Genomic DNA, 11,623 nt, shown 5'->3' on the forward strand with positions numbered 1-11,623 from the left:
CCAGCTTTCCTCCTTCCCCCAGCACCAGCTCGCAGCAGGGATTTCTCCCCAGCCCAGTGCACCCTGACGCTGCCCGAGAGGAAAGGGGCTCCGGAAGGTTTGGATTTCCTCATCGGTAGGACCCCCGGGGGGCTCCGCTTGGGCACCCAACCCCAATTAGGGTCGTGCCCGTGCCCGGCAGCGCCCCGCTGTCCCCGCAGGGAGGAGGAGAGCGTTCCCCAAGCTGGAGGAGAAGGTGGGGCAGATGGAAAGGGCTCGCAGGGGGAAGAGCAGGATGAAGGCTGGCTCCGAGATGAACCTGCTGGCCATCGGCAAGTCCCTGAGGGGCCACATCGCCGCCACCGCCAGCTCGGCTGCCTCCGAGGTGGGGGTCCCTGGGGCAGGGGGGAGACGGGTGGGCCACGGCGGGGGTCCGTGGGGAGGGCAGGGGCTCCGTGCACTGCTCGGAGGGGGGTTTTGGGGAGCGGATAGCCCTTTTTGGCTCTCCCAGCTCGGTTTTCCCAGCAGGGCTCCTTCCTCTCCCCGCTCCTGAGGCGCACGGCGTCCGCCCGCAGCGCCCTGAAGCGCTCGCCCTCGGCGGGCGTCGTGGAGAAGGGAAAAGTCCTCCAGCAGAGAAAGGTACGGCAGAGTTCAGGTGATGAGGGCACAACGAGAGCTCTGGGACCTTTTTTTGGGGGCCCAGCACCCTTGGGGTGACCCCCTCGTGTTTCGGGACCTCGCAGGAGTGGGAGATGAAGGCTGCGAAGTGAGCGGCACCGGGGCAGCCCCCGCCACGCCGGGCACCTGGCAGCCCAACCTCGTGCTGCACGTGGATCGTGCAGGACCAGCCTCCAGTATCGACGCCGCGCCTACACCTGCCTAGCCGTTTTTGATCCATTTTATATCAATTTTATATATCCGCACACGCAAACTCGCCAAAAGTGGGGCTGCAATTTCTCCGCTGCAGCCGGGGCGCAGATTTTTCCCAGTTTGCAGCCTCTCCTGTGGGGCTGGTCCAAACCAGGCCCCCCTCAAATCCCCCCCCCAGGGACCCCTTCTCGCACGGGTGAACCCCAGGACCGAGCAATGGGGGGGCCACGGAGCACAGGGGGGGCTGCTCGGGGGTCCTGACCCCGCAGTGGGGCCGGGGCTCTGCTCAGTGGCTGCAGCTGCGCCAGGCTGCTTGGAGGCAGCTGTGTTTGTCGTGGCTTGTTTTTAATCATGGAAACATATTTTTTTATTATTTTTATTATTTTTGTTTTTTAAAAGGATTAAATAATCATAAAACTTGGCTTCTCCCAAAAAGTGTCACGGGAGGAGGTGAGAGGGGCTGTGCCAGAGGGCTGGCCGGCTGCTGCTCTCCCTGCAAGGAGGAGCGGGTCACAGCGGGGCTGGGCGTCCCCTTTGGGGTGTTTTGGGGGGGCTGTCCCTATCTGGGTGTGCACGGGGGGGCTGTCCCCATATGTATATGGGTGTTTGGGGGGGGATCTCTCCATCCTGGTGTGCACGGGGGGGCTGTCCCCAAGTGTATATGGACATTTGGGGGGGCTGTCCCCATCCTGATGTGCACGGGGGGGCTGTTCCCATGTGTATATGGACATTTGGGGGGGCTGTCCCCATCCTGATGTCAACGGGGGGGCTGTCCCCATGTGTATACGGATGTTTTGGGGTGCTGTCCCCATCCTTGTGTGCCCAGGGGGGGCCACCCCATGACTCCATCCCCACCCCCACCCTTCTCCGCTTTACTGCCAGCCACTTTCCCACCCCCCCCTAACCCCAAAGACCCCTCCAGCCCCCAACCCAGCCCCATTCCCCGAGTCCCCCCCCCTCTCCCCGCCCCAGATCCCAGCCGGGGGAGGCGCCGTCCCCGCACCGCCCTCCCCGCACGGCGCCGGGCGGAGCCAGCGCGCACCGGGGGCGCACCGGGGGCGCACCGGATCCGGTGCCTTGGACCGCTTATAGGGCCGGTTATAGGGCCGGGCACAGCCATGCTGAGCCGTTTAGGAGCTCTCCTGCAGCAGGCGGTGGAAACGGTGAGCGGGGGGGTGCAGTGGGGTCGGGGAAGGGGGGGGGGGTCCGTGCGCCCCTGACCGCGGCCCCGGTGTGCGCAGCGGGAGCCCAGCGTGGACCTGCTGGAGGCGTTCACCGAGCACTGGAAAGGCATCACCGGCTACTACCTGGAGGCTACGGGTGAGTGGGGGCTTCGGGGGGGGGGTCGCCGTGCCCTAAACTGGGATCGCCGTGCCCTAAATTGGGGTCCCTGTGCCAAAAGTTGGGGTCTCCGCGCCCTAAATTGGGGTCCCCCTGCCCTCAGCTGGGGTCCCCGTGCTTTAATCTGAGGTCTCCACGCCCCAAGGTGGGGTCCTGTGGTGTGGGAGCTGCGTTCCCACGCCCAGGGAGGGGGTCCCCAAACCCCAAATCAGGCTCAGAAGTCCTGGAAGTGAGGTCCTGGTGCTCAGCAAGGGGTCACCGTGCGGTAACGGGGCACGGTGCCGACCCCGCTGCACCGCGGCTGGCCTGGGTGGCAGGGCTCCAGCTGGGGCACCCTCTCCTGGATCCCATGGAGGTCGTATCCTCCTAATTCCCCCGGAGCACCAAAACAGAGCCTTGAGCTTTTCAGCCTTCCCTTTTCCCCACCGGCACCGTGCCCCCGATACCGGGAAGCCGGCGGCAACTCGCTAGGCCCCGAGCGGAGGCAGCGACCTCGGGTGCTTCTGGGTCTCCATCCTCCTCACATTGCCATCTAGCGTCGCTCCCGCTCTGGAGGAGAGAATTCAAAGCCTGGGGAGCGCGAGGGGGCACCCCCAAAAAACGTATCCCCCCCTCTCACCCCGCTCCGTGCCCGCAGACGAGAGCACCCCCGCCAAGCAGACCGACATTCCCTGGCGCCTCAAGCAGATGCTGGACATCCTGGTGTACGAGGAGAAGCAGCACCCGGCGGGGGAGGCCGGGCCGTGCCTCGAGTACCTGCTGCAGCACAAGGTCCTGGAGACCCTCAGCACGCTGGGCAAGGCGGAGGTAGGAGGCCGGGGGGGCACCCATGGGTGCCAGGAGGCGGGGGCGCACGGCGCGGCGCTCCCACAAGCTTTTTTGAGGTGCCTCTTTAAGTAATTGTTGCCTAAATAGAGCGGCTCTTTTTTTTTTTTCTTTTTTTTTTTGGCATGAGGGAACCAAAATCCGTGATTTCCAAAGGGAAAGGAACCCGGGTGGGGGTCCTGGGGGCGTTGCCTCACTTTGGGGAGCAGCAAACCCGCACCGAGGGGGGGTTGTGGAGCTCGGTGGGTGCTTGGGGGCACCCAAATGAGGGGGCTGACCCCCTCCCCTCCTTTCCTTTCCAGTACCCCCCCGGGATGAGGCAGCAGGTCCTCCTCTTCTTCAGCCGGGTGCTGGGCCAGGTGCAGCACCCCCTCCTGCACTACCTCAACGTGCACAGGCCGGTGCAGGTGAGCGTGGTGGGGTGGGTAGGGGGCTGCTCCGTGCCCCCCCACAATAACCCCAGGGGGCTGGGAAACGCCGCGTTTACCCCCCCCCCCAAAAAAAAAAACACCATGCGCAGGGGCTCGGCGGTGCCGCTGCGTGCCGGGACTGGCCCTGGTGCTGCCGCAGACACTGAGTCACCCCAAAATGCTGATCCCCACCCCTGGCAGCGCATGGTGCCGGGCAGGGCAGCCGAGCAGCTCCTTGTCTTCTTTTCTCCCCCCCCAAAAATAATTTCAGAAGCTGCTGCAGCTCAGCGGGCACCCCCTGGGCTCGGGCACGGAGAAGGAGGAGGCGCAATTCGCCGCCGTGCTCTGCGCCAAGATCCAGCAGGATCCCACCCTGCTGGCTTACATCCTGGAGGTGCGCAGCCCCCCCCTTCCTTCCCCGGGGGGGTTTGGTGCTTTAGGAGGAAGCTCCTGGCCTCCATCCTCTTCCTCTCCAGGGTAAGAGCATCCTGAACGGGAGGAAGGCTCAAGAGCAGCCCGGCACCCCCCCCGGAGAGGGTGCGGAGCATCCCCCGGCACGGAGGGACGGCAACCTCGTCACCTCCTTGGTGGGGCTGTGCAAAAGCCAGGTAGGGGGGGCAAAGGCAGGCAAGGGGGGGGGCTGATGGACACAGCAGGGCTCCTGCCACCACCTCTTCCTCCTCCTCTTCCTCGCAGGCGAGCAGGGTGGCGCTGAAGGCTCGGGAAAACTTGCTCCTGCTGACGAAGCTGCCCCAGGAGGCGGCCGCAGCCTGCCTGGTGCGCAGCGGCGCCCTGTGCCAGCTGCTGAGCGAGCACCTCTGCCACCTCCACGGTGCCGTGCCCCCCTGCGCCCACCCCGACGACGTCCTGGCCATGGGCAGGGCCAGCTGGAGGTAAAAGTGGCCACCGGTTGCCCACCGGGGTGGGCGGGGGGGTTTCACCCCCGTTTCTGCAGGCTCTGCGCCCCGCAGGTCGCCGGGGGATGCCGGAGGTGCCGGGGACTTCGCGGGGAAGGAGAGCCTGGTGGCTTTTTTCTGCTGGTTGGATTTTTTGGATGAGCTCGTGGCGGGCGCCCACCCGGTAGGGAGCACCAAAGGGACCCCCCCCCAAGCACGGGGTGCCCATCCCGGGGCTCAGGGTGTGCCCTTTCCACAGCTGGTGGCGGGTGCCCTTGGAGAGGCCGTGGAGGAGAAGTTTTTCCGAGGCGTCCTGCAGCCGCAGCTGCTGCAGATGTGAGTACCCAAACCTGCAACGAGGGGCAAAATAATTTCGGGGGGGGGCAGTTTATAAGGAAAAAAACCCTTTGGGGCCCCTCTCTCAGCTCTCCGTGCCATCCCTCCAGGTCAGAGCTCGCCATCCTCAGCGCCACGGCCGTGTTGTCGGGCACGGTGCGGCAGCTCCGCGCCCCCCCCCTGCTGCAGCGCCTCGTTTTCTTCCTGCTGGGGCCCGGGGGGCACCCCGAAACCCCAGGGGACCCCCCCCATCCTCTGCGCGCACACCTCATCGACCGCTGCGACCACCTCTCCGATGAGGTCAGCCCCGTCCCGGGGAGGTTCATGGGGTGGTTTTTAGGGGTGGGGGGCACGCTGCTTAACCCCCCCCACCCTATTCCGTGCCGCAGATCAGCCTGGCCAGCCTGCGGCTCTTCGAGGAGCTCCTGCGGGTGCCCCACGAGGAGGTGGTGCTGAGCCTGGTGCTGAGGAACCTGCAGGCGAGGGGCTACCTCCAGCGCGGCCCCCCCGTGCCCGACGAGCGCGGAGCCCCCGAGCCGGACCCCGAGGAGGAGGAGGAGGAGGAGGAAGATCCCTACTTCACCGACGGCTTCCCCGAAAACGGCTTCGGGATGGGAAAAAAGCCCCCAGGGGGCTCATCCCCGCTGGGGAAGGGGCACGTGAGCGAGGTGGTCAGCAGGTAGGGCTCCCCAAAAAGGGGGGGCTGCGTCCCCGTGCCCCCCACCTCCTCCCCTTGCCCTCTCCACCTTTCTTCCAGCTTCCTCTGCCTGGTCCCCGAGGAAGCCAAAACCTCCTCGTGCCTGGAGGAAGGCGGCTACGACACCTACGTGCACGACGCTTTGGGCATGGTGAGGGTGGGTTTTTTTTTGGGGAGGGGTGCTCACTGCTCCAGCCCCCCTTTCCTGCCCTCACCCCACTCTGTTCCACGTCCCCCCAGGTCCAGGCGAGCCGCAGCAGGGCGGCCTCGTGGGGGTGGCCCCCGGCCCCCCGGCCCCTCGACGGTTGCCCCCCCGAGGGGCAGTTTTACGAGGGGCGCTTCCTCAAGGTGCTGTTTGACCGCCTGGCGCGGATCCTGGACCAGGTAGGGGATCTTTGGGGGGCTCCCCAGGGGGGGGCAGCAGCACCCCGTGGTGCTGTCCCCCCTGGTGCCACACCAGCTCCCCCATTAATATCCCTTTGAGCCCCCCCGACCCCATAACCCCCCCCCCCAGGGGACCTCTCCGTGCTCTCCGCACCCCACAGCGGTGCGCGGTGCCGGCCCTGCACCCCAAAACCCCACATCCAGAGAGCATCTCCCCCCTTCACAGCTGTTTATAGGGCTGGGGGCTTGCTACAAAGCTGGGGGGGGAGCCCGGCCACCTCCTGGCACCCCCCTGAGCATCCCCTGTGCACCCCAGCCCTACAGCCTGAACCTGCAGGTGACCTCGGTGCTGTCCCTCCTGGCCTCTTTCCCCCATCCCCACCTCCACGAGTACCTCCTGGACCCCTACCTCAGCCTGGCGCCCGGCTGCCGCTCGCTTTTCTCCGTCCTCGTCAGGGTAAAGCCACCCCCTGGGTGGTTTTTTTTAATTTTAATTATTTTTTGGGGGAGAACACCGAGGAAATGGGGGCCTGACCCTCTCCATCCCTGCGCCCAGGTGATCGGGGACCTGATGCAGAGGATCCAACGCGTGCCCCACTTCAGGGCCAAGCTGCTCCTGGTGCGCCAGCAGCTGCTGGGGCTGGTCCCCGGCGAGCAGTAAGTGCTGGGGGGGGTCGGGATTTTAATATTTTTTTGGGGTGGGGGCACAAAGAAATGGACCCCGGGGGGGTGCGCGCACCCCACGGGGCTCCCGGTGCTCCCCGCAGGATGGAGCACGCGACGCTCTTCAAGGGGGTGGTGGTGCTGGAGGAGTTCTGCAAGGAGCTGGCTGCCATCGCCTTGGTCAAGGGCCCCCCCGAGGGCCCCCCCTGAGCCGCTGCACCCCAAAACCCCACCGGGAGCCCCCTTCCCTCGGCCGGGCTGCGAGGGGAGCTGCTGGGGGCAGATGGAGAGCGCTCCCCGACCCCGCTCCGAGTGGCACGACCCCAAAACGGGCACAGGGACAGCACCCCGGCCCCCGGCCCTATGGGGTGGGAGAGGATTTGGGGGGGCCCGTGGAAGTGTGGGGTGCTGAGCCCCGGGCAGGATGCGGCCCCCCAGGGCACAGCGTGCACCCCGCTGCTCGTCCTCATCCTCATCGGGTTCCTGCTCCCCGTGGCAGAGCTGTCCCAGAGCCCCCCCAGTCCTCGAGGGGGGGGATTTTTGGCAAGAATTGGATGCGCCAGCACGGGACCCCGAGGTGGGGCCGGCTAACGAGGCAGGTGCTGGCCCCAGGGCTAATTACAGCCCCTCGTTTGTATGGGGCAGGGGGCGCGTGGGGGCGCCGGGTCGGTGCGCACCAAGCTGGCACGACGGGACGCAATAAAGCCCTGAGCTGGGAGCTCTGGTTCTGTCTCTACCCCCCCCGGGGGGGGCACCCCAAACCCCCCCAGGACCCCCCCATCCCAGCAAGGAGCCAGGTGGGTGCGAGGAAGCAGCAGCTGATTTATTTCCACCGGGGCTGGCTCTCCGCCCCACAAAAAGGGGGGGACACGGGGTCGGATCCTGCCCCAAAGCACCCCCCAGGCCCCATACATCGCGGGGGGGGGCTCTCACTTTCACCCCCCTGCACCTCCAGCTCTGCTCCCCCCTCCCCAATCCCTATCCTCATTTTGGGGTTGGCACCTGGGGGGCAAAACGCGCTCCACCCCCAGCCCGTCTCCACCACCGCGGAAAGCGAATCTGTGGGAGCAGCTCCTGCGCCCCCCCCCCAAAAAAAATAATTGCTCCAAACAGCACCCTTGGGTGCTAGGGTGCTGGGTGGGGGGGCTGCTAGCTGCGGATGGGCACCGTGCCCCCCTCCCGCAGCCGTTGCAGGATGCGCCCCCTCAAACCCTCCTCCTCCACGCGCCACCAGCGGAAAGCGGGGTGGCACAATTCGGGGGGGGGGCCCTCCCCGGCGCCACGGGGTTGGAGGCTCACCAAAACATTCAAGCAAACGCCGTCAGCCCCCCCGGGCCCCCCGGCTCGGTGCTGCAACCCCAACAACCCCATGGGCCCGATTTGGGGGTCGGGGGGCAAGCAGCCCCCCAGGAACCCCAGCACGGGCAGGCGCAGCCCCCGGCGGATTTGGGTAGGGTGGGTGCCGCACGCCACCACGGGCAGCCGGGGGGGGCCGGAGATATTCAACAGCACCCAAAGGTGCCCGGGGGGGCAGGGGGTGAAGGCCACCAAGAGCCTCAAGCAGAGGTGGGCGCAGGGAAGCTCCTGGGGCAGCGTGGGGGGGTGCGGGGGGCTGCGGCGGTAGCGGGCGGCCAGCTCGAGGAGGGGGAGGATATCGGGGGCGCGCAGGGGGAGGGGGTCCAGGGGCCCCCCCCACCACTTGGCCTGTAGGGACTCGGCGTCTGCGTCCTCCAGGGTCTTCAGGGTTCCTCCTGTGGGGGGGGAGACAGAGGTGACCCCGGTATGGGGATGGTGGGGGGCCCCGGTGACCCCATATGGAGAGGTGCTTTTTTGGGGTGCATGGGGGCACCAACACCGAGCCACGGGGATGATGCACCGTTATGGGGTTTTTAGGGGGTGCCAGGAGCTGGTGGTGGTGCTGCTGGCACAGGACTGGCTGGGGACCCTAATGTCCCGTCATGGGGCTTCTTGGGAACCCCAAAACCCCATCATGGGGATCCTAATACCCCATAACAGGGCTGGTAGGGGACCCTAATACCCCATCATAGGATTTATTGGGGACCCTGATACCCCACAACAGGGCTTCTTGGGGACCTTAATACTCCATCAAGGGGTTTCCTGGGGACCCCAATACCCCCTCCTGGGGCTTCTTGGGGACCCCGATATCCCATCCCAGGGCTTCTTGGGGACCCCAATACCCCATCCCAGGGCTGACAGAGGATCCTCATACCCCATCACGGGGCTTCTTGGGGACCCTAATACCCTACAACAGAGTTTCTTGGGGACCCCAATACCCCATCCTGGGACTTCTTGGGGACCCTGATACCCCATCATGGGACATCTTGGGACCCCAATCCCCCATCCCAAACCTTGTGGCTCCCAGAACCCAATGACCTTAACAGGGGACCCCAACACCCGGCCACCACCCACGGATCCAGCAGGGGCTGCACCCCATGTGCCGCCCCCACCCCACACCCCCTTAATTTTTTTCCCCCAAATCACCCACCGGTGGGGCGGGCGAGGAAGACGAAGCGCAGCCAGGCGGGCCCCCTCTCTTCTAGGGCCAGTAGGGTGAGGGGCTCGCACTCCAACCCCGTTTCCTCCTTCACCTCGCGGCGCAGCGCGGCCACCACACTCTCGCCGGGCTCCATGCGCCCCGCGGGCAGGTACCACGTCCCGCGGCACTCCGCCTTGGCCTCCTGCACCAGCAGCACCCCATCCTTTTTGGGATAAAAAATAGGGTTTTTGGGATCTCCCTGGGGCGCATAGGATCGGGGACATTTGTTTTTAGGGCGCTGCCTCACCTCGTCGTTGAACAGCACGGCCAGGACCACGTAGCAGGCGCTGCTCCCCAAGCGCACGGCGTCTCCGGGTTGTGGGGTGCCGTCGTAGGTGCCCCCCAAATCCCAACCCCGACCGCTGAGCACCGCGTCCAGCTCCTCTGCAGCGTCCCCCATGGTGTCCCCACTGCTCAAGGGGCTGCGGGGTTTTGGGGTGGCGGGGGCACCCGGCGGGCGTGCAGCCGAGCCCCCGATGGGGACGGGCACCCCCGGTGCCGCGTCTCGGCGGGTTGCGGGGCGCACGGGGAGAAAGGGGGGCTGTAGGGGAAGGGTTTGCTGGATTGGGGGGCGTGCAGCGGGGTGTAATAGGGGAAGGGCTTGCCGGGCTGCAGGGGGGGCGGGGGGGCGTAATAGGGGAAGGGTTCGGGGGTCTTAGGGGGTCCCGGCGGGGTGCGGTAAGGGAAGGGGCTGCTGGATTGCGGGACGCCCAGCGGGGTGCTGTAGGGGAAGGGCTGGCTGGATTGTAGGGTCGGAGGGGGGGGGAAATAAAAAGGGAAGGGGTCGGGGGGCTTGGGGGGGGCCGGGGAGGGGCCGTAAGGGTAAGGCTGGCTGGATTGGGGGAGGCAGGGGGGGGCGCAGGAGGGGAAGGGGCGTCCGGATTGCGGGGCGCAGGAGGGGGGGCTGCAGGGGAAGAGCTGGCTGGATTTGGGGATGCGGGGGGGGGGCCTGTAGGGGAAGGGGGTGCTGGATTGGGGGACGCAGGGGAGGCGGAGGAGGGCGAGGGGCTTGCTGGATTGTAGGGGGTAGGGGGCTGCTGGGCTGCTGGACTGGGGGACGCTGGGGGGAAGGGGGGCGCCAAACTGGGAGCTACTGGGGGAAAGGGGTCTGCTGGACTGGGGGAGGCTGAAAAGGGGGGAGCCGGGGGGGCTGTAGGGTGGGGGGAGGTCGGCGGGAGGAGGGGGCCAGGGGGTGCTGGACTGCAGGGGGCTATAGGGGAAGGGGTGCAGGGGGGGCGGGGAGCATAGGGGAAAGGGGTCCGGGGACGGTGGGGGGCTGTAGGGGGGCGAGGTGGGGTGCAGGGCGCACGGGGGGCTGCTGGGCTGCAGGGTGCAGGGGGGTGGGGGGCTGGGGGGGTTATGGGGTCGGCAGGGTGCAAAGGGGAAGGGGAGAGGGATTGGGGGGTGCAATGGGGAAGGGGGGGGGGGAACCCAGGGGGTGGTTAGGGGGGGGTTATGGGGTGCAATGGGGGGGTCTAAGGGATTGCGGGGTGCAATGAGGGGTGGGTTATGGGGTCGGCAGGGTGCAATAAGGGATGGTTTGAGGGGGTTTTGGGGTGCAATAGGAAAGGGTCAGGGGGTTTGCAGGGTGCAATTAGGGGTGGTTTGGGGGGACCCCAAGGTGCAATAGGGAGGGGTTATGGGGTCTGCAGGGTGCAACGGGGAAGGGTCAAGGGATTGCAGGGCGCAATGGGGGAGGGGTTATGGGGATTGCAGGGTGCAATTAGGGGTGGGTTATGGGGACCCCAGGGTGCAATAGGGTGCGGTCCAGGGGATTGCAGGGTGCAATTAGGGGTGGGTTATGGGGTCGGCAGGGTGCAATGGGGACGGGTTATGGGGTCTGCAGGGTGCAATTAGGGTTGGTTTGGGGGGACCCCAAGGTGCAATGGGGAGGGGTCCAGGGGATTACAGGGTGCAATTAGGGCCGGGCTATGGGGTCGGCAGGGTGCAATTAGGGGTGTTTGCAGGGTGCAATGGGGAAGGATCAAGGGATTGGGGGGTGCAATTAGGGGTGGGTTATGGGGACCCCAGGGTGCAATAGGATGCAGTCCAGGGGATTGCAGGGTGCAATTAGGGCTGGGCTATGGGGTTTGCAGGGTGCAATAGGAAAGCGCCAGGGGAATTGCAGGGTGCAATTAGGGGTGGTTTGGGGGGACCCCAGGATGCAATTAGGGCCGGGCTATGGGGTCTGCAGGGTGCAATTAGGGTGGGTTATGGGGTTTGCAGGGTACGGGGGGTGCAGGGGGGGGGCAGCAGCCGGGTTTTTGCAGGGGGCAGCACGGGAGGGGCCGGGGCACGGCGGGGGTGCAGCGGGGGCGGGGTGCGGGGTGCGGGTGCTGGGTGCTGGGTGCAGCCCCCCGGCCCCCCCCCCCCCGCGCATGCTCCCGACTCACCGCGTCCCCGCCGCTCCTCCGCGGCCCCCCCGCCCCCCTCCGCTCGCCGCCGATTGGTCGGGGTGCCCCGCAGGGCAGGCTCCGATTGGCTGAGCCCCTTGTCACTCTGAGAAAGGTATGGGGGCGGGGCTTGGCCTTAAAGGGGGAGGGGAGAGGGGGGGCAGGGGGTGCGCGGTGCTAATTGCGCGGTGCTAATTGCGCGGTGCTAATTGCGCGGTGACCGTTGCATGGTGGTAATTGCATGGTGCTGGCCAGGTGGGGCTAATTGCACG

The 11,623-nt window shown here is 66.6% G+C and overlaps 2 protein-coding genes across 3 annotated transcripts; one reads left to right on the top strand and one right to left on the bottom strand.

Moving 5' to 3' along the window:
* Positions 1-1,841: 1,841 nt before the first annotated feature.
* On the top strand, positions 1,842-7,119 carry FHIP2B (FHF complex subunit HOOK interacting protein 2B). Of its 2 annotated transcripts, none has more exons than XM_038166969.2 (16): positions 1,842-2,012; positions 2,091-2,169; positions 2,828-2,997; positions 3,318-3,422; positions 3,697-3,819; positions 3,902-4,033; positions 4,122-4,318; positions 4,397-4,505; positions 4,581-4,657; positions 4,747-4,957; positions 5,047-5,336; positions 5,415-5,505; positions 5,595-5,738; positions 6,055-6,195; positions 6,295-6,395; positions 6,506-7,119. In XM_038166969.2, the coding sequence occupies exons 1-16, from the start codon at positions 1,968-1,970 to the stop codon at positions 6,609-6,611; spliced, it is 2,121 nt and encodes a 706-aa protein (XP_038022897.2). In that variant the 5' UTR covers positions 1,842-1,967; the 3' UTR covers positions 6,612-7,119. The 2 variants fall into 2 exon arrangements, with proteins under 2 accessions (XP_038022897.2, XP_038022898.2); XM_038166970.2 differs by having other exon boundaries at positions 1,845-2,012; positions 4,768-4,957.
* An 84-nt stretch (positions 7,120-7,203) lies between these two features.
* NUDT18 (nudix hydrolase 18) lies at positions 7,204-11,441 on the bottom strand. The gene is made up of 4 exons (XM_038166801.2): positions 11,352-11,441; positions 9,206-9,499; positions 8,908-9,121; positions 7,204-8,152 (listed from the first exon to the last, which is right to left on the bottom strand). Exons 2-4 carry the CDS (start codon positions 9,356-9,358, stop codon positions 7,551-7,553), a joined length of 969 nt encoding a protein of 322 aa, XP_038022729.2. The 5' UTR covers positions 9,359-9,499; positions 11,352-11,441; the 3' UTR covers positions 7,204-7,550.
* Between the last annotated feature and the right edge of the window lie 182 nt (positions 11,442-11,623).

This window comes from Anas platyrhynchos, chromosome 23 (genome assembly GCF_047663525.1).
Source record: "Anas platyrhynchos isolate ZD024472 breed Pekin duck chromosome 23, IASCAAS_PekinDuck_T2T, whole genome shotgun sequence".
Lineage (NCBI taxonomy): Eukaryota > Metazoa > Chordata > Aves > Anseriformes > Anatidae > Anas > Anas platyrhynchos.